The sequence below is a fragment of the Eleutherodactylus coqui genome, chromosome 4 (genome assembly GCF_035609145.1).
Source record: "Eleutherodactylus coqui strain aEleCoq1 chromosome 4, aEleCoq1.hap1, whole genome shotgun sequence".
NCBI lineage: Eukaryota > Metazoa > Chordata > Amphibia > Anura > Eleutherodactylidae > Eleutherodactylus > Eleutherodactylus coqui.
Genome location: NC_089840.1, coordinates 10,230,352 through 10,254,954, shown reverse-complemented (window position 1 = coordinate 10,254,954; position 24,603 = coordinate 10,230,352). Strand labels below are relative to the sequence as shown.

General features: G+C 41.1%; 1 protein-coding gene across 2 annotated transcripts in view; it reads left to right on the top strand.

Moving 5' to 3' along the window:
* Positions 1-24,603, top strand: part of SCAF4 (SR-related CTD associated factor 4) — a 109,424-nt gene that overhangs the window by 47,801 nt on the left and 37,020 nt on the right. For both annotated transcript variants that reach the window (XM_066599068.1, XM_066599067.1), the window contains exons 17-19: positions 200-518; positions 4,928-5,014; positions 10,451-10,615. In XM_066599068.1, the coding sequence (XP_066455165.1) occupies positions 200-518; positions 4,928-5,014; positions 10,451-10,615 (571 nt within the window). The remainder of the gene's footprint in view (positions 1-199; positions 519-4,927; positions 5,015-10,450; positions 10,616-24,603) is intronic.

Here is a 24,603-nt window from a genome sequence, read left to right as displayed (position 1 = left end):
TATACTTTTCGTTTAAGTAGAAGTTACCAAAAGGGGACAAGTTTTCCTCAAACTTCCTACTGCTTTGACAATAATTGCATATATTTTTTCATGTGACAACTCTAGCTGTACAGGTTTGTACTGCACAAGTAATGTACATATTGTATAATGTTTTTGTTCTCAAACTTTTTCTTTCTTTTTCCTTCTCTTGCATAATCAGCCAGGTCCTCAGCCTGTGCCATCTGTGCCGCCTCTTTCAGCTGTACCAGCAGTTCCAACTCTACAGCCTAGTCCTGCATTACCTACTATTCAAGGTTTACCACCTCTGCAGGGTTTGCCTCCACCCCAGGGGGTCCCTCCCCCTCAAGGGTTGCCTATTCCACCATCATTGCCACCATTACAAGGAATGCCTTTGCCTCAAGGAATGCCTGTCCCAGGATTTCCAGGGCCTATAAACATACCTCCCCCAGGGTTTGCTCCAGGTGTTCCCCCTCCACCTTTTATGAGGCCAGGATTTAATCCAATGCAGATGCCACCAGGTAAGAACAGTTCATTTCTGACCAGCGCCATGTAATTTTTTTACCCCATAAATGTGACTTACAGCATATTAAATATAGGTGTCTGTAGGTGACATTTTATTTTTACTTTTATCCTATTGCAGTAGAAAGTAATGTGGCTTCATTAAGGGGGCAAGGTCATGGAAGGATGTTTAAATGATGACAGGTTTGAGGGGAATTGGCGTGACTGATTTTAGCTGAAAAGCTATGAACACTTTTGACGGGAAACAAAATGTAAGCGGTGGTGGTTACCTTGAAACAATTCACTAAAAAGCATCCATACTTACTGATATAAAGGTAGAAGGCAGAAATGCTGAACGGGGGAGGTAGCACAGGTGCAAAATACTGATCAACAACCCCTCACACTACCATGCATTGGGGGGTGGCTGCTTAGTATTATAGCTTGTATAGGGTGCCAGTGCCACAAGTACATGCTTACAGCCTGTTAGTTACACCCATGCTATTAGATAAGGAGGGCTGCCAACACCATCAAAGTATGCTACACACAGCACTTGCACCCTGGGCTCCCCTAAGGCCCTTTTTCACGGGACAACTATTAAGAGTTGTTCGAAACCCCGCGCTCCTACGTGGTTTTGAACAATCGTCCCATGTAAATGCATGCAGACTGAATGAGAGTTGTTCAGTTTCTGCATGCTGAAAACTGAACGACTAGCCATTCAGTGTAAACGGCAGTTCAGTTCTGAATACTGTCTGCTTACAGTAAATAAAGGCAGATGACCGTGGCAGAGAAAGCACCCCACCTCCATGCTAGCTGCGCTCTGAGCGATGCCAGTGATACTCGCCCCTGTGTAACAGCATAGGAGTGAGCTTTACTGGGTCATTCTGTCTGGCATCGTTGGACTGACCGTTCGTCCTGTGTAAAAGGGCCCTTGGCCTCAAGGCCCAACTGCTTCTGCAAATTAATGAGTTATTGGTTAATAGTTTGGCCAAAATACCCAAAGTGTGTAACCCGCTTCAATGGTCCTAATGTCTTGCAAGTCCCTACAGTAACCTATTACAATAGTCTAATAGTATGGATGTAATAGGCTGTAAGCCTGCATGGTGCACTACACGTACTTGTGGTACTGGCACCCTATACAAACCTTATCTATGTGCAGGTTCAATACTTCGCAGCTGATAGATACTAAGCTGCCACATTATTTGGTATTACATAACACTGTATGAGCGATCAAACAATCACAAGTTCAAGTCTCCCATGGGGACTAAAAAGAAAAATATTGGAAAAGTAAATGTTTGTGTTTTTTTTAAACTTTTAAAAAAAGCATAAACTGTGTTTTTGTTTTTTTTCCTCCCCTTTCATTCCACTTCAAAAATTTTTAAAACTTTCTCATTACATTATATGGTACAAAAAGCCCTCGAACAGCTACATCGAGGGGGGGGGGGGGGGGTTTGATGGCGCAGTAACAGGGCTTCTGGTGAATATAAAACGTCCCTCCCCATTACCTGACCTTTGAATCCCGTAACAGTGTTCCCCAACTCCAGTCCTCAGGGACCGCCAACAGGTCATGTTTTCAGGATTTCCACAGTGTTGCACAGGTGATGTAATTAAAGTCAGTGCCTTAGACATTGCCACAGGTGTTCTTACTATAGGATATCCTGAAAACATGACCTGTTGGTGGTCCCTGAGGACTGGAGTTGGGGACCCCTGCCGTAACACATTATGGGGCTTGAAGGTCATGACTGGTTCCCTTTAAATTTGCTGGCGACTATTAACCAATACCTCATTAATCACATGGCAGTTTGTGTGTAGTATCAGCTTCCAGATATCTGGCAGTTGAATGCTTTTGCATATTGGCATAAACACAATGGGACATATGCTATAATTTGTATGCCAGTTTTCTGCTGTACAGAAGTCACAATTATAGTAGAAGCCTACGCCAGCCCGGAGCTGACAAAGGGTTCAATCTGGAACACGGGTGCCATCAAATGCAACAGATCTTTTGAGACGCAAGCTTCTTAATACGTTTGGTAGGAATACTGACCAGTGAATGATTCACTTAGACCTTCTTGCAAAACTCCAGACTAAATGTCAGTTGTTCTTGTTTAACTTCTATACAGTAACTCCAGGTAAACTGCAAGCATCTGTGTGGAAGAAACGCAATGTTTGCAGGATCTTCAGTGTACAGGACCATGCATGATAGATTTGGGTACCAGGGTTCCAAGCTAAAGTTATGAAGTATTTTGGCATCTTTTGAATACAAATGATTTATAATTCCATTTTAGCAATCATTCTGAGCTCTGTGTAGCATTATGAAAAACTTGCTATGGGGTGAGGTGATTTAGAATGGCCAGTAGCACCTTCATTACTTTTAATTTAAAATGCATACCATAGAAATAAAAACGTGATGTTGTAGCAGAAGAAGAATGCACACGCTAAACACTTAGTTTTTCTTTGGCCTTTTAGTAATCTGCATTCAGTTTTACGTGTCATACTACTATGATGCATCGTCATGGCTGATTGTAGTTCACCTCTCAGTGGAAGTGAGCCCCGTAAAAGCTACTTGGAATGCAACTTGTAGTTATGCTCAACCCTTTGGCAGCATCCGATGTACATAGGATATGTGCAGAGTCAGTATGCCGGCCGCTCCATATGCAGCAACTGTCGATGGTCTTTGGCAGTTGACACCCAGCTACAATTGGAGAGAACTATCTCAGCTGTTCACATGATCATGTCTATTCTATCAGCGGCATTTAAATGTCTTGACAGAATAGGGAGTTTCCTCTATCCCCTGAATGGCTTGCTTGTAAGAAGATATTATTTGGCCATTCGTTTGTCCTAGCTACAATACAATTTTTTTTTATAAAGTTGTGAAACAAAAAACTAGTCAAACTTGGTACCGCAGTAAATCATACTGACCCATAAACTAAAGATAAGATTTAATTTTTTCACAGCGTGTACGCAATAATTAAAAGGGAAAAAAAACACCCCTAAGTGGCGCAATTGCCTTTTCCCATATGACCCCAATTAGTTAAGTTTTTCACGATTTTATATGGTAACATTTAAATGGTTACATTAAAAAAAGAAAAGCTAGCTCCTGCAAAAAATAAACCCTAATATGGCCGTGCCGACAGATATGTAGTTATAGCTTTGAAAGCGGGTAGGAGAAAAGATAAACTGGGGGGGGGGGGGGGGGGGGCAGGGTTGGCATTAAATAGGGGAGTGGAAAAGCATAAAATGGCAGTGCCCTCAAGCGGTTAAATTGGAGACTACCTTTTTTTCTTACTAAAGTTGCACAGCAATCAGCTGATCAGCGGTCCTGTTTCCAATTTATCTGATGAAGCATTAAGTATTGACTATTCAGAGACAGTGCGTAGATTAAGATATAAGCATGTTGCAAAGGCGCACCACTGGTTTTAACTCTTTACAATCTTTTTACATTGTTACGGTAGAGCTGATTCTTTTTTTTTTTACATTAACTGGTGTCAAATTGGTAAGTGTTAACCACATGCAATACAATTAGATAGAATTTTAGTGTTGGAGGTTTTCCAGCCAAAGCAAACATTTTAAATGGTTTCTTATATCTACAGCGTTGAACTGAAATACTGTATATGGAGCCAATTTACACAAAAAAATATAGCGAGAGGTATATATTATAATGGCACTTGTACAGAGTGGGTCTCCTAATGACCGGTCATTTTGATTTTATAAAAATCACTTTAGAAGAATTACAATGCAAGTTAATGCAAGAGGCGAATAGACCTGCAAAATTTTAATCTAAAATTTTTCTTCTCACATTCAACAGCGTAAAACCTAAAGGCCCATTTAGACACGATGATGGCTCAAAAGCCGTCTTTTGAGCGATAATCGTTGTCTAACTGCACTGACATCGTGCAGTTTTCGTTAAGTCATGCTGAAAGACAATGATGAGCCTTATCAGGATTTCACAGCGGGATACAGCTGATACTATTGTTTCAGCTGTATCCCGCTCCCTGAACTTAGGCGGGGTAGGAAGAACAGAGCAGTCCAGCTGTGTTCTTCATACTCCGCACGGAGCTTTCGGCTATATACCAGCTGAGCACTCCGTGAAAATGAAGAGCACAGCGGTCCAGCTGTGTTCTAGGGCATGCAGAACAGCTGGATGCAGAAGACAAGCGGCCCCACTTGTCTTCTGTATACCCCGCTCGGAGAGCAAGGTGATTGCTCAACGTTTAAGCGACCATCTTGCGCTGTAAAGGCACACAACGATTATTGCTCAAAAGACATCTCTTGAACGATATTTGTCTAAATGGGCCTTAAGACTTTGCAATTCCCAAATAGCCCCCTCCTTCAGGAGTGCTGTGTGTTTGAATATGCAAAAGGGTCATCATTACTTGAACAACTATTTCAATCACTTGTCATTTCTCTTTCTAACACTGTATCTGCCCTTCAGGATTTCTTCCTCCGCCGGGGATGCCCCCTCCCATGACTCCTCCATTATCTCTTCCTCCTCCCGTATCTGGATTAGGCATCCCAACCTGTAAGTGACTTCCCTTTTGGAACATCATGGTTAATATTTTTTAAGCTTATGGAGTTTGGGTGATTTATGTTAAATGAACAATAATTCTGTGTTGGGTTAGCTACTTTATTTTATACATTGCTTTATTGGTGCGATCAGAAATCTAAAGTTAATATAATTCTTCCATTTGCTCGTTCAATTGATTGTTGGACCTTTATCCTGAGATTATTGGGCCAAAGCATTTGTTGATTTCCACAGTCAGCATGTATTAAAAGGCTTTCTAATTGAATAAAATGACAAATGACCAGTAGACAACCTTCCTGACACATTTTCTGCAATTAATGCTGATTATGTTGAAACTCTGATCCTTCTGCATAGAGCAATGTTTACAATGATGAGGGACCTCTTGTTTTTCAGTGGAAAGGCAAGACACTTAGCAGAACAATGGCATCTGGTGTATTGAAATCAAAATGTTTAATCCTCGTTTCTTCTGATACACACGTGTAGACTTTACAAGGGCTTAATATACACTCCTTGTCAAGAAAAATCAAGCACCTAGACGGAATCAAATGAAACTTTCTGTGTGATTACAATATCCGAGCAAAAGGGTTATTTATTGTAGAGAACTGACCCCATGTAGGGAGGCTCTAGTACCCTGTTGTACCGCCTCTAGCTTGGATACAAGATGTGATACAGGGGGCATGGAGGGTCTAGTACCCTGTTGTACCCCCCCCCCCCCCCCCCCCCCCCCCAGCTTGGTTACAAGATGTAATACGGGTAGGCATGGAGGCTCTAGTACTCTGTTGTGCTGTCTCTAGCTTGGTTACAAGATGTGATACGGGTGGGCTTGGAGGCTCTGATACCCTGTTGTACCATCTCTAGCTTGAATAGAACATGTGATACGAGGGGCAAATGGAAGCTGTAGCATCCTGCTGTACCGCCACAAGCTTGGATACAGTATGTGATACGGATGGGGGTGGAGGCTCTAGTACCCTGTTGTACTGTCTCCGGTTTGGATGCAAGATGTGATATGGGAGGGCAAGGAGGCTCTAGCACCCTGTTGTATCGCCTCTAGTTTGGATACAAGATGTGATATGGGTGATCATGGAGGCATGCAGATTCTGTATGGTATCCTATGGCATATCTGTCCACACTTGCTGTAACTAAGCCTCTAGATCGTGCAAACTCTTAAGGTTTTAAAATTGATGTCCCAGATGGTCCCATACATGTTCTAGTGGTGATAAAATCTGGTGTCCTGGCAGCCACAAAAGTGTGACAATGTTGTGGGGGCTTCCTGTGACCCCCGTGTGTGCCGCTGAGCATTATTCTATTGCCTCTTGGAAGCCGCCATGAGAGGAACACATGTGGCTGCAGGATGTCTCTAACATATCGCTGAGCTGTCATTGTCCTGCATATCCGTATTAGGGGTGACCGACTGTCATATGCAATGGCCCCCCAGAATATCACTCCGGCAGTGAGGACAGCGTGCCCCACAGCAAAGGCAGGATTAAAGGCGCTCAACGTGAGGTCTCTTGACCGTACACATCCGTCTTCTGTGCCCAAACAAAACCGTAAAGCGTCGTATGACCAAATGTTGTTCAGCCAAATGCCTGGAAATGATTGCGACCGACACGGGCTTGTAACGATGGCGCCATCTGTCTCTGGATAGGGGACAACAGAACAGTTGGAGCTGCTTGTGGGACATCCTGAGCCCGGTCACCTTGTGTGCCCTCACACATCCACTGGTCCCAACACCCCCTAACAGTCTGGTCAGAACAGCCCGGTGGGGGACAATTCATCAATGCAACCATCCAGCTTCTCGCATTACAATAATGCGCCCCTCTTTCAAACTGGGTGAAGTCTCTTCTCTGCGTCGTAGAGGTGCCTAGTGGTCAACAAGCTTTACACAAGTGGAAAGAGGTCACTACACACAAGGGGCCTTTTATAGACCGTGGGGTGGGTGAGTGGGGACCACTTTTAGGGCCTCCGGTGACAAGACCATTTATGTAATCACGCCACAACTCTCACTTGCAAATCTGTAGAATTTTGCAGCAAAATGACAATTTCTTCTAGATACTTGATTGATTGATTTTATTTTTTTCTACAAGGAGTGTATATTAGATTGACAACTGATACCAGTGTTCTCCGCAATATCTACTAATGTTAGTCTGCAACCTAAAGGTGACCATACAGGTTTTAGATAGCTGCTGGCCAAACGCATGCTCAGCGTGTGTTCTCAATGGGGAGAGAAATCTTATCTTCCATGAGAACACAGGATTGGGCAAGTTGAAATCCAACCATACATGGTAGATGGTCAGCCAGGCCTTCTAAAATTGGCAGGTACAACTGATGATCTAATTATATAGACACCTTAAGGCCCTTTTACATGGAATAATTTAAACCAGAGAAAATCAACGATCGTTCAATTATCGATTTGGGCGATAATTCATTTGCATATTCATTGCTCATTTTATAAAAGCACAAAAATCGTTGGCTCGTTCACTAATCAGTTTAAACACCGATTGTTCAGTCGTTCTCATTCACTGATATAGTAAACTGAATGACTGAACGATCCTACACTGTCGCTAACCTACGGCGTGGGGAGTTAGCTAAACTCACTTTTCCATACAGTTTAGCAGCACCCCACTTCTTACAGTGCTTGATACCACACACTGTTTTAGCCATGTTCTCGTAGGCCAAATTCTAAATTGTGAGGCACTGACTTGGCAAAATGAATTTAATTTGCCCAGCCCTACTAAAGGTAGCCATATATTTTAATGGTGCTATCAGTTAATTTTTCTTGAACCCTTTCCAATCCACCGTCTGACATCTTCAGATATTCTGATTGAAGGCTGTACAGCTCCGATATCTGAAGATGTCCAGCAGGGTATTCTTACTGTATATTACTGGCCGCTCTGTCGGGGACCTCTCCAGCATGTCCCCTACCGCAGTACTGGCTCTAGCTAGCAGATGGCACCATTGTATAATGACAGAGAAATCCCCCTAGGAAACCCTGAATCCAAAATTGGATTGCGAAGGGTTAAGTATCTTCCAGAAGCCCAAACATAATAAAATGGCTAATGCCTCTCCCGACTCTCCGCATGTTCTGTACCACAGTCACTAAGCTCCCCATGTGACGTACTGGACGTCACAGGCTGCTGCAGCGTGTGTACTGGACGTCACAGGCTGCTGCAGCCAGTTACAGAACCTAGTGCAGCAGCCTGTTAACAGTACATCACAGGGTAGACTTGGAACTGCCGGGGTTATTCCGGTAGCTGTGAGAGGTATTCACCATTTTCTTTTTGAACATGGGGAAGATTTTTTTATTTATTTATTTTTTAATTGAACTCTGATCCCTTTTAAAGCTTGTGTCTAATCTTTGAGACACAGTGAATATAAAAAGTCTACACACCATGTTAAAAAAAGGGAAAAGATAAATCATTTCAGATTTATTTCCACCTTCAATGTGTTATCTGTACAATTTCATTGAAAAACAAGCTGAAATCATTTAGGATGGAAAAAAAAACCTAAAATGCGGTTGCATGAATGTGTACACTGTAAAACTAATACTTGTTAGGATGTCAGTCAAAAGGGTACATCAAGAAATCATTCAGTTTTTTGGGGTAGGTGTCTTAGCATGGTGCAACGTTTCCCAGTCTTCCTTTCCAGATGTGTCAGATTTTGGGGGATCCCATGTGTAGTGCCTTCTTCAGGTCTACCCCCACTGGTTTCTAATGGGATTCAAGTCTAGCCTCTGGCTGGGCATTTACAAAACTTTGATAATCTTCTGGCACAGCCATTCTTGTGGTGATTTGGAGATATACTTCGGGTCATTGTTGTGCTGAAAGGTGAAAGTCCTCTTCAGCAGAGACCTAAAGCTTTTGTGCCAACATGGACTAATATGTGGAACTGTTCATAATCCCCTCCAGCTTAACTAAAGCCCCAGTTCCAGGAGCAGATAAACAGCCCCAAAGCATAATGTTGCCTCTACTATCTTCACTCTGGGGGTATTGTGGTCTTCTGCTGATACGCAGTGTTGGCCAAACATTTTCCAAAAATCAGAGGTGAGAAAAAATGCTCAAAAGCATAACTCACAGAAAGAGGCTAGATACAAGATATATACTACAGGAAAGGCTCAATCGCCATTTGACCTGATGGCATGCAATAAGCCAGATTGCTATATAGAGGAGCAAAAATATTCAGGTGCACACTGTCTTCCTGGTATCCATGCTTATAGTGCAGGCTGGGTCTGTTGGCAGTCACACCTCCCCCACCCTGAGTTGAGTATATAGCAATCTGGCTTACTGCATGCTATTGAGTCAAATGGTGATTGGGCATTTCCTGCAGTACATATCTTGTATCTGGCCTCCTTCTGTTAAACATACTTTTTCGAATTATAGCCAACAGGTTTTCCCCAGTCTCATCGGACGTAACCCATTCTCCCACATACTTTTAACAGCCGTGATGGGAGGTTTTGTCAGAACATACCCAGGCCTGGATGTTTTCTTCTTGCCCCTCCCTTTCCCACAGCCCAGACATATGAAGAATACGGGAGATAGTTGTCACATGCACTAGAACTCCTGCAACTCCTTTAATGTTGTCGGCCTCCCCGACCAGTTTTCTTCTGGTCTTTTCATCAATTTTTGAGGGATGTCCAGTTCTTGGTGATGTCACCATTGTGCCAAATTTAATCCCCTTCTTGCTGACGTCTTCACTGTGTCCCATGGTGTATATATAATGCCTTGGACATGTCTTGGCCCCCTTCTCCTGACACCTTCCAACAATCAGATCCCTTTTGATGTGCTGTAAGATGTTTACCGACGAACTAAGAAAATGTTCGGCTCTTCTAGGATTTGCCTGACGTGTTATGGGGGGAAATTAGAATCGCTGTAAATAATGGCAGCAGAGTGCTGACTACTATTTATCAGGAGTTTAAATGTGGTTGGCTAATTCTGAACACAACCGCACCCCCAAATTTAAGAGTGTGAAAAATCACTTGCGCAACCCCATTATTTAGGTTTGGTGTTTTAAAGACTTGTTTTCCAATGGAATTGTACAGATAACTCTTGTCACATTGAAGGTGGAAAGAAATATGAAATTAAACTTTTTTTTTTTTTTTACATGAAAAAAACCCTGGCATTTTGGCATCTGCACTGGAATTCTGCAATTTAAACACTATGTAACGCTATAAGAAAATGTGTAATGGCACCTGGACTATGTTCTATTGCTACGGTTTCTCTTACTGCTAGGCTTAGTAGCTGGTATGTCTGGGGGTGCAGACTTTAAGAGAACTGAACCACAAAATTGTAAAGACGCTATAATAACTGCAAACTCCTAAGCTAAAAAAGAATAAGGCCCGCGGCACTCTTTATTTATATTGGCCATTTTAAACACTTGTTCTCATTTTGAGGGGTTGATTTCTACTGGGAGCTTTTTGATTAACATCTGGTTTCTTAGCTACAGCAGGTCCTTCATCAAATGATTCAGATGTGTCACAAGGAAATATGTTATCTCTTGGAGCTGGAAGAGAAAATATGGAATCTGATGATAATGGAAATGGATTTGGGCCTGCTCCTCAAGGAGGGCCAACTAATGCTCCCGGGCCAATGAATCCACATCACGGTAAGTCTGTCTTTATGATGATTTTTAGGTGTCTGTTCCTGGTTGTTACAGGGACTTGATAGAAGAATGATTTTACAGACTGTTTAGTGTCCTTGTATCAGGATAACTGCAGCCCCTCGGATACTGTAGAAGCTAGATTGGCTGTTCAGGAAGTTAGTCTGTTTTTGAGAATTTTTCAACTGAAAGTATCTAAATCAGGAGATCATATGTTCACTGGAGTGATCGTTTTTGAATATTATAATGGTACTGTAATAAGCCTGCAAGTACTGTCTGAGCAGAATGTGTATGAGGTTTTAGAGGCACAATTTACTATCCGTAAGGTTCACTGTGTAGAAAGATTTTTGTTTAGTTTTTTTGCTTTACAGAATTGCTTTGTACCGTCTAGTACTAGATTATACCGTCTTCAGAGCGGGGGGGAGACACTTTATATATTCCAGGCTATGTTCACACGGGACTGATAAACTGTGGAATTTCCATAGGGGAGTTGGTAAATTTCCATAGGGGAGTTGGTAAACCATCCTGAGATCTGCCAGACATAAAGTTGTTGCTGATTTCGTGGCGCTTTCTATGCGGATTTTGGCCCAATTTTTATTTCCGTTTGTTTATGCAGATTTTCCTCTGTTACTTTGTTCCTCTATATAACCTCTGTTAAGTTCTGCTGCAGAAAAAGCCGCTAGTACCTTGCTTTTCTGCAACATTGTAATGTGCTCCGCTAGCACAATTATATCGGGTATTTACCGCTCTGTGTAGACGAAAAATCACAAACTCATTCAATTAGCTGAGATTTCAAAATGCTGCAGATTATACACTGAAAATTCCGCAGCGGACATTCCACACCGTATCCGTTCCGTGTGATCATAGACTTGAGAAGCCTTTGAGATTAGGGGTTGTCTTAGATTGCTTAAACACCTCTCTCCAAGACGTTAACGGCTTCTATGGATGCCCAATAACTGCCTCGTTGTAGACATGTGAAGTGCCCGCCAATCATTGAGCTGCTGTAAGTGAAAGTAACTGAAATGCGCTTGAAACCTAAAACCTCCCCCTAAAAAAGCACCATAAATGGATAATAGAGATTACACTGACAACTATGGCCTCCCTAGTATTTACACATGTAGGTTTAGTGCCGTCATCTTCTGCTATTCTAGTATGTCACAAATTTTACAAGCCTTATGTTTGGAAGCATTTGGTATGTTGCCTATTGTGAATGGTTAAATATTAGCAATTTAATTTTGCAAAGTAAGCATACTTCGAGATATGATCTTTTACATGGAAAAAGCCATTTTTTGTCTTTACATATAAGGTGTTCCCGTCTGTCATACATGGCTGTGATGGGACCACCGGCGAGGTGGCCGGGGAGATAAACAGCAGAACGCTGCTGGGCTATGCAGTGTCTTTAACTTCCATAGAATTGAAGGGGAATTAAAAATAAGCACGGCTCGCTGTGCTATATTGTTTCTGTTCCCATTCATTACTACGGCGGTTAAGGAAACGGTGGTGGACATTTGGATGCTCCATAATTTCCAACTATTCTCAGCTACCACATACAGCCGGGTCAGAAAAAGTTAGGGCCCCTCGCCCTGGATTGGTGTTGGTCCCAGTGGTTGGACCTGCACCTATCAGACTTTTTTATGCCAGAAGTCAAACTGGAATTACCTTTAAGTACATGATTGAACTTATATTCAAACTTAAACCTGTATGAGCAATAACAATTTTACTTTATCTGTAACTTAGTGTTGAATACACGCTTCATTAAGGATTGTGTGAGTGTTGGCGGCACATTTCATTTTGAGTTTTTTGCCATTAAGATTATGGATGTGCAAGTCAACTGTTTTGCTTATTTATGTATATTTAGACTATACATACACTTGCATAACAAGACACTTCTATGTAAAGCTTGCTCCAGAAGAAAGGCTGACCTTTAAATGTATTCACTGTATAGATCATAATTTCTCATTTACACATTTTTTTAAAAACACACACAGTGAAATGTGACATTTACTTACATAGTACAGCATCTCCTGGTGTTCATTGTGGGTATAGCAATGTGCAGGTCTGCCTAATATGCTGACAGCCAGAGGACACGCTCAGTCACTTACCCAGGTCTCTGTATAGTCCTTCTCCATTCACTACAGAGCAGACAATAGAAATAACTTTCTGCCTGCTTAGTCAGGAGCCACCTCTGCAGTTCATAGCAGTATAGCTGAGAAGACTCCTAGAGGGAGAGAGCAAGAAGGGACTAATATTGTCAGCTTCCAATGGGAAAAAAAGGCTGATTCTGTACCGAGCCTGCCCCAAGCCACACAGATAAGCTGCAGCACCAATGGGGAGGCACAAACGGAGGTAACCCTTTTTAACATGCTTTTGAATGTCTTCATATACTTGATATCCTCATGTAGATCATGTATTTTAAATCTTTATACACCTTCATCAAGTTGGATGTTTGTAGTAAAGTTCTGTGGAAACTGAGTGTTTGTAATGGTTCAGGGTGGGTTCTTCTATGCAGGTGCTTCCGTGTGAATGTCTACAGTACATGCCTTATTACAGGGGCTTCCTAGACACCCACAGTGCACACTGTTTTACCAGGCAGGTTTGCTTGTGCTAAACATACAGATGCATTAACAGACTACATATACAACTTTCTTCTAATCTACTTGTATGATCCGAATCTGATATGAGCTGTAGTGAGCAGCAGGCCTGCTGTAGCCACCGAGGAAGTCTATTGGCAGCCTACGTCTGCTGCGTCGTAATTCACATACTGTTATGTACTTGATTTGATTTCTACTCATTTACAAGGTAATGACTCGTGCTCTAAAAAAATTTTCCATATATCTTACAAATGCCGTAAATTCATTACTTATCCAAGAGGTAATCTTACAAATACAAGAATAGATAAAACATGTTTGATTTCTAAGGATTTGTCCATTCCAGTTCTAGATGCTCTATCCTTCTCAGGATGTAGAAGGCCATGCCTTTTGACTTTCACCTTATCTGCATAGCTTGCATCTCTCCCCCTCCACCAATGCAAGCAGTCAGTTTCTCTAGCCAGGATATTTGTAAAGGTTGATTGAACCTGCAAGGGGATTCTCTTTAGCAGAGTGTATCCTGATGGACCATAGACTGGCAAAATGGTAATTTCCACTTTAATTTTTACAACTTACACTGAAGTCGTTCAGAGTTAACCCCTTTAACCATAGCCGCAGAGATTTAGGAAGTATTTAAAGGGGTATTCTGTTTTGTTTTTTTTAACTGATGTCTATTCCTCAGACATGTCATCAGATGTTTGAGTCTACCACTTGACACCCCTGTCCCATCAGCTGATTGTCCGTCACGCTGTAATTGCAGTGGGCCAGACACTGTCCTCACTGGTCAGAGGAAGAAGTCAGAGCGCTAACTTCACCCCCATTGAAATCAATGGGAGCACTGCGCTGCTCCTACACCTCCTGGTCAGGGTGTCATGTGTTGTCCTGAGTAGAAAGTGTAATAGCAGTGCGGCACTCCCATTGATTTCAGTGGGAGTGAAGCCAGTGCTCTCACTTTCTCTTCTAATCAGTGAGAATGCCATCTGGCCAACTGCACTGACAGCAGGCCTGATGATCTGACGATCAGCTGATGGATGGGGATCCCAAGTGGCAGACCCTCCTCCATCAACTGTTGTTGACCTATCCAGGGCATGTGTCATTCTTTAAAAAAAAAAAGCCTGGAATACCCCCTTTTAATCTTTCATAGACATTTTATATTGCTGGCTGAAATTGTAGAGCTCACTGAAGGTTAGAGCTACTCAGTAAAGACACTTTTTCATCCTTGCACCTTTCATCTTATTGTATATCCATTTTGGACGTCACCTATGTATATTGCAGTCACTTCTGTGCAGTGCAGCCTACCGTCTCATACTTATCAGATACCATTTTGATTTTTAGTTCTCCCCCCCCCCCCCCCCCCTGCTGTCTTTCTGTATGCTGTGCTAGCAATCCCATGATGCCTCAGCACAGCAACACATGAGCCAGCATTATCTCTGCCTCCTGGAAAAACTGTGTGATTGTCATTGCCCTCTATATTCCCCTAAATAAGCTAAAGGCTATGAGTATACAGTCAGGGAGGATGGCCTGTCATTTGTTTCATTATACCTGTGACAGGCCCTGTGAAGAGCCTGTGTGGTACAATCCGTGCAGTTTTATCATATAGGAGGTTCTGCTGAATGGAATAGTGATTCTTGGAGAGAACGCGAAGCCAAGCAATTCCTAGGTGATCATGATGAGATCACATGACCCAACTGAAGAGAAGGACTCCAGGACTTTTCATTTAGAAAGGAATAACTAATAAAGGTCGTAATGCCCGACACATATATATTGGGAGACTAGTTACATAATGAATGGAAGAAAAAAAAGATACTGAAGCGGCCTTGATCGACGTCAAAAAGACTGACCATAATCAGTCTGTTCATGACATTCCAGCTTTATGATTTTGCAACCAGACCACACATTTTATATTTGCACTTAATTTCTAAATCTCAACCTGTAAACAAAACACATTGTTTATAGAATATAACTCCTAGGCAGCTCACAACACTCAGTATTTGTATAAAAACACTCCAAATGAGCATCTGGGCAGCGGGGTACATCTTTCTGAGAGAAGCCATGCCATCAAAGCTTGCAGGGTAATGTCAAGGAAACCATGTACGTCATGTGGAAGAGGATGCATGGAGCTCCATTGCAGTGGTCCTGCTCCTGCTGAGTCATGCTGGCCACCATAATCAACAACATATGAACTTTTGAGACCTTGGTCTCTTCGGGTATCAACCCCTCAAACTGTATTATACATTCATGAGAACAGAGGCCTGTATGCTTCTTGAAGGAAAGGTAAGATTCTCACCCTATGGAATTCATTTCATCTTTCCAACGTCAATCAACTGGTTAAACACTTGGCTTTGATCCCTTATAATAGATATCCTTGCAAGAAGGGCACATATTGCAGATCACATTGGAAAATCTTTTTTCCAAGGAAGTGCCATATTAAGTATTTTCTTAGACATGCCTAGATGTACTAGGAATACCTTCAGTAATTTTGCCTTTAGCATATATTGTTTTCCCATTGCTATTACTTAGCATTGATCTGGCCATGAGGATCTGCATTGGTCTAGCTTCCCAGTGTGCCTGTCTGTACATTGCAGCGCCATTTCATTTGCGTGCTGTACATTAATAGGTTGCATTCTCTACATTTCGTCTAGTGCATTTCATATGATAGACATTTAAATCATTAGGCCTTAAACAGATCACCACTAGACAACTGACCATATTGACCTCCATTTTCCTACATTAAATCATAAATGAAACATTTATATTTGCAATAGCTTGGGGCAATTTAACTTTTTTTTAAACACCTGAGGATGTACTTTTGCACTATGTAATGTCTTCGTTTTTTTCAATAAAGCTTGATACTAAATCTGTGCGTTGTGTAATTTTTAGTTGTGACCGGTTTGGAGAAACACATTTCTTACACAAAATAGGTGACTTGCATAAAAACAGCTTTGTGTAAGGCCAGTTTCAGACGGCCATAATATGGTTCATTTTAGTATTCATACTACCTGTCTGAAAGTGGACTAACATGAACTAATTATTGGCATGCATTAGGTCATAATGCATTAGACATAATGGGCCTCCCTAATATACTTTCTGCATAGTTAACTAATTTAGCATTTTTACTATATTCTGTTGGTGGAACATTCGTAGGTGGGTAAGTAAAATGATACTGAGTTGTAAATTATAAACCTTTGGGCTTTTCTGTAAGAAAATTCTATATAATTCAGGTTTTATACAAATTTGATTGATAACCACTGATGTTCACCAGTGTGCCACCCACAGGGTTGTCACTTTTTGAAAGTGCAACCTATTCAAAGTGTCATTTAACCATTTTTTTTTAGCCCTGTTAAGTATTGATCACTGGGGCTTGGGGGTGCCAAGACACCCACCGATTGCTAGAACAAAGCAGTTGAAGTGCTCACCCAAGCGCCAGCATTGCTTACTAGTGGAAGTTGGGCTCACTAAAAAGTTTATGGGCTAGTCTACAGCTAGTAAGCAGTGGCAGTGCTCAAGAGTGCTTCAACTGTTTTGTTCTAGTGATTGACTGGGTCTTGTCACAACTTTGAATTTGCTTGGGTCTGTTTGCTGAGCCCCCACCATTCACTAAAATTAAGTAGCCCAAGTTCTAATTTGAGCGCTGTCATTGTCCGCTATAGACTTTCTATGGAGCCGATCTTCAACAGCACTTGTGTGAGCAATTCAGCCGCTTTATTCTAGCGATAGGTGGGGGATTGGGCACTCGGACCCCAACAATCAAAACTTTCAATATGGTCCTGTGACATGTAAAGAAAAAAAATTGAAAAGCGCACTTGCACTTTAAACTGGATAGAATATTGACATAAAGCACTTCACCTTCATTTTTAGGCTAACGTACATGACTCATATGTCAGGTTATATCCGAGCTCATGTACATATGTGTCTGTGTGGTCCATATTCTCCTGTATTTTGTACAAATTCCAAATGCTTCCATAGGAACCCTACGCAAAGTGTTTTATATCTACAACACTAATTCCAAAAAAGTAGGGCCGCTGTTTAAAATGTAAGTAGATGTAAAGAAAAAAGAAGGCAAAAATATTCAAATCTCATAACCAGATTTGTTTTTCACACTAGAACTCGGAACACATCAGAAGGGGGAAGGGAGACCTTTTTTTCTATTTTATTTTAAAAAATGAATTAATTTTGAAATTGATGGCAGCGACACATCTTAAAAAAAATAAATAAATAATCTGCCAGGTCTGCTATTGTGTAGCATCCCCTACTTAGTTTTAAAGCAAGAAAATGTCCCTGAACATCTGGGGAAGTAAGGAGACAAATTGCTGGAGTTTTGGGAGACGGATGTGATCCCATTTTTGTCTGATGTAGGATTCTAGCTGCTCAACAGTTCTCGGTCATATTTGTTGAATTTTTTGTTTCCTAATGTGCCAAATGTTTGCTCTTGGTGGAAGGTGTGGACTGCAGGCGGCCGCTTCACCCCGGACTGCTCTTCTGAGAAGCCATGTTGTGATATGAAATATTTAAGGCGTTTCCTGAAAGGTGTTTCTGGATGGAGCATATGTTTTAAAACCTCCATATACTGCTCAGCATTGATGGTGCCTTTCAGGATGTGTAAGTTGCCCATGCCATAAGCACCAATATAACCCCATGCCATCATAGATGCATGCTTTTGAACTGTCTGCTGATAAGCTGGATGGTCCCTCTCCTCTTGAGTCTGCAGGGCACGGCGTCCGTGGTTTCCAAAAAGAATTTCATATTTTGATTCTTCTGACCACAGAACAGTTATTTATTTTGCCTCAGAACATTTTAAATGTACTTTGGCCCATAGAAGATATCGATATTTGATTTTGTTGTGTGGCTGCTGCTTCGCTTGACACAGCTTTAATTTACATATGTGAATTGCCTGGCAAACTATGTTCAGACAATGACTTGTAGTATTCCTGAACCCATGCCGCGATTTGCATTACAGAATTGTGCCCGTTTTTAATGCGGTGACGCCTGAGGGCTCGTGGATCTCGAGCATCCAATATTGACCTTCAGCCTTGTCCCTTGTGAACAGGAGTTTCTCAGTCTTTGGATATTATATACTGTAAATGCTGCAATATTCAACGTGTTCTCAATTTCACATTGAACATTTTTCTGAAATTGTTCCACGATATTTAAACGCACTTTAAAGATTGGTAAACCTCTGACATCTTTGATTCTGAGAGACTCTGCCTCTCTAACATGCTTTTTTAAAAACTGACCTTAGAAAACTTGCCTTAGGTCTCCCTCACACAAACGACTTTTTCAGCGCAGTGCTAAACGCGGTCAGTTTCCCATTGTTTTCAATGGAGCGCCTCAGACAGCTGTTCAATCACGGCGCTTTCCAGCACCGCAATTTTTAAGCGTAGTCTGTTCTATTTTGGGGCATTTAGCGCACCTCGACAATGATGAATAGTAAAAACTGCTGCAGACCAAAACTAAAGTAAAACACGGCAAAGGCAACCATATTAAATTGTGGTGCTTTGCCACGTTCATGTGAGGGAGGCTTTTAGTAGAAAACTGACCTTCCAGCTGTGTTCATTGGTACCAGTTACTTTTCCAGCCTTTTGTTGCCCCAGGCCCAATTTTTGTGAGATGTGTTGCTGCCATCAATTTCTAAATGAATTACTTTTTTTTGTTTGTTTTTAATGAAAAATAAAAAATTCTTCCTTTCCCCCTTATGTATTTTATGTTCTGCTGTGAATAAAGTATGGTTGTGGGAGATTTACAAATCATTGCCTTTTTTTCTTAACATTTATTTATATTTTACATAGCGTCCCAATTTTGTTGGAATTGGATTGTGTTAAAAATGAGGACTAAAGCTTTATTTTTATAGTAAACCTTTTGAAAGGCGTTCTATGCCTGTGGAGACACAATCTGGGCAAATGTAATTTAAGGTATAGGGCAAGTTTGGAAGAGAAGACCCATGGATTCTATTCGGTATGTCTTTGGTTTTTCTTGGTACTGGGACAATGCGATTGTATATTTTGCTCCGTGTTGATGATTTTTTTTTACAATGTGTTCACAGTAACGAGCCTTAGTGTAACTGTCATTTAATTTTTTAAATGTACAGAATAGGTGATTCTAAGCATTTTGGCAATATAGTTTTAGCCTATTCTGTACATAAAGAATAAATGACCGCTACAGTTTAACCTGGCAATTTGTTTTGCTATTTACAAGCTCACTAATGTGACCCCAGCAGTTGTTTGCCTCATGCACATATTACTCTTTAGACACTTTTTATAAATTGCGAGCTTATTTGGTTTAAGCTCTGTGAACACCAACAGTTAAAACCATGGAACCCCTTTAGCTTAAAGGGAAAATCAAGAAAACTTCTTATTCTAATAGAACAAAACTTGACCCACATTCATTTGCACCATGTAGAGAATTTAATCTCCAACCCATTGAAATCATTGCTGCTTTAAATGTTTTCTGGCTTCTAAGGTGCCTTCTGTGGCTACAAGAAATGATGGTCTATTCCTATGAGAGGTTTGGTCCCTTGTTAGTCAGCTGACTGGTTAGGGTTTGGCTCCTAGCACCCTCACCAGTCTGATATTGATGGGTCTAGCCTAAGGATAGGCGATTTAGTTTTGTAGTGCCAGATCGCCCCTTCAAGGGAATAGTCCAATTACTGGACAACAATCTCTCCTCCCCAAATAGCTCCAGATCCATTAAAAAAGGGCAGTACTTACTGTTCCTCTGCTGTGGCCAGCCAGTACTGCAGCCCCACTGTGCTCCCGGTGTCAGCAGTCACCTGCTGGCTGCATCACCTATTCTGGCATCTACGCTTACATCATGGGCGCCATGCTTGCAGGAGTTCAGAGTGGTAACCCTGCTTTCAGGTGACTTTCAATGATTTCATCAACAACAAACATGTCCACAGCGGACCTGCAGCACTGGATCACAGGGGAAGTGGAAATACTGTGTTATAAGAAGAAAAAAAAATAAAGTTTTAAATTCCAAAATCTTACTTATGTGCTCATAGGTCAAAGCCTTTTGGAGGGGGGCTGGATTTCCCCTTAATTTACATATTATGTAATGCCTCTAAGTTTTCTTATTTGTGTTTTGTTACACTTGGGGCCAGTTACACCAGAGTTTATCAGGGATCAACAAGAGTTAATGTAAGATAAAGTAGAAAACTGTTGCACCAACATGGTTCAGTCCGTGATCGTGGCTCACATCTAGGTTCAATTTAATCCTCCAATTTTGGCCAATCAAACTAGTTGAACTTAGTTTAGCAGACGCAATTTAAGATTGGGGACCAGGCTGGGTAGTAAAATTACACCCACTTTGCTGCTGGTAGTGGCCATGTTTTCACTATTGCTATGAATGCTGGGAGGATCACCTGACTGCAGTCACCAATCATCATGCATGATGTACTTATGGTCATAGATCACTTGAACTAAGTTTTTCCAATCTTGGATCAAAAGATGTTGGTGCAACACTTTTTCCCTTAAATAAAGTTAAACAGTTGATCATAGTTTAAAGGGCCACTCTGGCAAAAACGCATTTTTTTCAGTCTCGGACCCCTCGCCTATCTCACCACTATCTTTAGATAGATATGATATTTATTTTTTTTTACCTTCAGTTTCACATCTATCCCATGATTCAGTCGGCACAGCATTTAACTAGGGTTATACCATTCTACCTGCATGGGGGACAGCTTAATCATTACCTTCTATAGTCAAACTACAACCCATAAGTATAGTCAGGAGGATGGGCTGTGATCTCCTCCATTAAAACTGTGTGACAGGAGCCTCTAATCATCAGTAGCTTACAGAAGTGCATGTCTTCCCCCCCCTTGACATAGTTGCTGTGGTAGATCCATGCAACAGTATCAGGCTGAGAAACTGACTAGAAAACTCATCCATAACCCCAAGTAAATCTGAGATGTCAGAATTAAGATCAAATGACCATCAGAGTAGGAAAAGAGGCTGAGTTTCAGACAAATATCTGACCACGTTAATGCAAGCCGACTTGTATATACTTGGGGTGGGCTAGCTACATAACGAATGAATTAGTCAACAGAGTGGCCCTTTAACTAATCCAGTATCAACAGCTTGGTTAGTGCAGCCAGTACTTTACAAACTCACTATTGCCTTGGTGCTTTTTCTTAAACGCCTTAAACATACAAAGAGAACTCCACCTTGGATATGATCTTCTTATAGGAAGACATGATTTCCAAATATTTTTCCTGTACTGGTGGAATCCTATAACCTTCACTCATCTATTTTGGATCCTGACAGAATTGTATACTCTATTTCATACTTTGCTCCTTTTTTTTTATTATTTGCAATTTATTTTCCAGGAAAGTATATACCTGATTGTTATCCAGACTGCCAATTGTGCTTGTGTGATTACTCGGGGATTGAGCAAAATTAATGCTAACATTTAAATGTGACTTTTTGGGGAAGGGAAGAATTTGTTCTACAAAACAAAGTACAAACAAAGGTGTTCCTGCCTCCTCCCTTCCTAAATCCCTCCTTTTTTATTTTAATGAAACTGTTGCATATATCACACTTATGTTCTCACATTTGTTTTTTCTTGGAAGTGAACTTGCCTCATGGCTTCTGTAAGATAGAAGCTGCCTAAGACTTTGCAACTTGTGCTGGCAGAAGAAGCACCAGCCCAGCAGGGAGTCTTTATTCTGGCCCATTGAAGGCCTTTATAAGTGGTATATTGCCCTAAATACGGTTAGGTCAGAACATCTAGCGATTAACTGGGCCCAGGCAGTAAGCTCCTGTACAGAAGTGATGAGTAGTTGACTATATATTAGTCATTGGTACTTCTGTTAGGAGCATACAGAGGTCTATTATACAATCTGATGAGGCGCAGGTGCCTTTCACAGTTTTATCATATAATGTACCTTCAGTTCTGTGTGCTGGAGGATAGTTTGCTGCATTTGAGTAGTGTAAATACACGAAGACTGGATCATCACTGATAGTCCACATTAGCCTTGGTAGAACAACGCTTATCGTACGAGTTTTGATCAGTGGGTTGTTAATCTTATACAGAAAAACCAAGCAAGCACTTATCTATAATTCACTGGTAGATTCACATAAGGGGAGTATGGTGTCAAATGGGGCACACTGCTTACCCCAGAGGGGGGATATACCACTCAGCAGCGATATCACTGGCCTACAAAAAAAATATATATATATATTTATTTCACAAGAATCTAATGGTGGTTCTAGTAGTATTTCACCTCCTAAATTCTAATCTGTTAGAAGTTTTCCATCAGGCAGAGGTTTTTTTGTGACACACATTTCATGTTTTTATAAATTTAGTATTTAAGGAAGTCAACATTATGTGAAATAGTTTACCTAGAAAGTTTTTGATTGACGGGAATATTTAGCCCAGCAATAGTCTGCCAGCATACTGGGACTCCACTTGCCTTTGGTATCTCTGTTTCATGGTAGAATTCTACAGATGGGGAAACACTCGCCATGCTGGTCACAGACCGCCCCATTATTTTCTGGGAAGTCGTCCAGGTGGGAGTCCAAGAAGTGAAGTTTTAAGGACCTGTTGCATCCCATAGCTTGGTGTGATTCCACAAGATCACAATAGGTTTTTGACTTTACGATTTCCAAGAAAAGAGACTATTTTGAAAGACAAGCAGGCTGCTTTTTGCAATGGATCTACAGTCCCTGAAATTCTTCCTCATCCATCACTGATATTATTTGTGGCCCTATAACGATTCCTACTTTCAGCTTCTCGTCACCAACTTTATGAAATTTAGACTTCAAATACATAAATGCTGCAGAATTTCTAGCAATTGCTTTTAATAATAGTTTAATCAGTCCCAGTTTTATATGCGGTGGAGGCAAATAATTTTTTTTTTTTAGGATTCACTAAAGGAACATTTGACACACTTTTTGCCCAGGAATACATGAAGCACATTTAGGCCCTTGTTGAATATCCCTGCAGTCCCAACCACATGAACAGAATTTAGTGACCCAAGTTGCATTCCAAGGAGTAAAGCAATCACCTTCACATCTCCCATAGATATTCCAGTCATATTTTTCCTACTGGATTTTTTCTAAGTTTCATATTTTCGTATGTCTTTCATATCGGCAGCAGGCGCTACAGGTATTGATTAGGTGCTACAGGAATTGGTTACCATTATACAAAAGCATAGCCTTCAAACTAACTTGAGTCTATGAATAGTTGTCACTCATCTGCAGTGTTGCTTTACGAGGTCCTTCATAAGAGAACAAGCATTGCAAAAAACGACACCTTTTTCTTCAGGAAGGTACTGTTTAAAATCACTGTACGATATCGGTATATTTGTACGTGTTACATTGTAGATTCTATCCTTTTGAGACTAGAACGTAGAAGGTCCAATTGTTTAGACAAGTCTAAATACCGGATCAGGTTGTCTTGAGATCAGATGTGAGGTTGTGATGAGCAACTTATTCAAATGTAAGATTGCTTTTCTAATTGCTGTAGGTTTCATCTTCAGTGAGTATTGTCAGCTGTCGGTCACAAAAATCTGGACACTTTGGTACAGGATACTCTTCACTATATAAAGATCCATTTACACGCAACGATTATCCTTCAAAATTTGTTAAAATGATGGCAATTAAGTGATATTCGTTGCATGTAAATGTTACTATCGTGCAATCTTCATCTGGACAATGATTTTTAGGTGAGCTTAAAAACCATTGTTCGGTCGCATGCTGCGTTCTTCACGGGAGCAGGGGATGACATTGTTTTCTCTCGGCAGCCAGTGTCAGAACAATGGAGCCAATGGCAGAGCTCAAACCACCTGCTGTGTTCTGCAAGCAGCTCTCCTGGAGGCTCATTTGCACGTAAACGAAGCTGATAAAGTACTAATGGGCATTAGTGCCTATTAGTACTTTGAAAAATTCAAAGTTTTAACGATCATTTTGCATAATCGTTTGAAAGATTACCTTTGCATGTAAATGGGCCTTTAGACAGGCCTCATTGCAAATTCGGATAATCCACTGTGTATTTTGTTTTAGATGTGATCCCTTTAATGTTAGTTAAGCAGAAATGGCAATCTGTTCTATGGTCCTTCAGTTCCCTCCAAATCATTGGAATGGCATATAATGTGTACTGTTTTTCCAACTAGTAAGAAGCCTAACACATGATAAACAGCATATATGTGAGGCCCAGTTCTTATCAGTATCACCAACTTAATAAAAGCAAAATATTCCCATCAATCATCCAAATCTGTATTTCACATAATGTTGGCTTACATAAGTACTAATTCTATAAAACTCGAATTGTCACAAAAACCCTGCCTGATGGAAAGATCCTAACAGATTTGAATTCAGGAGGTGAAATACTACTAGAATAGCCATTAGGGGGGAAAAAACATGGTGCCCGGTGTAATGTACTGCAGGAAACAACCGCCCTTCAGATGGTCAG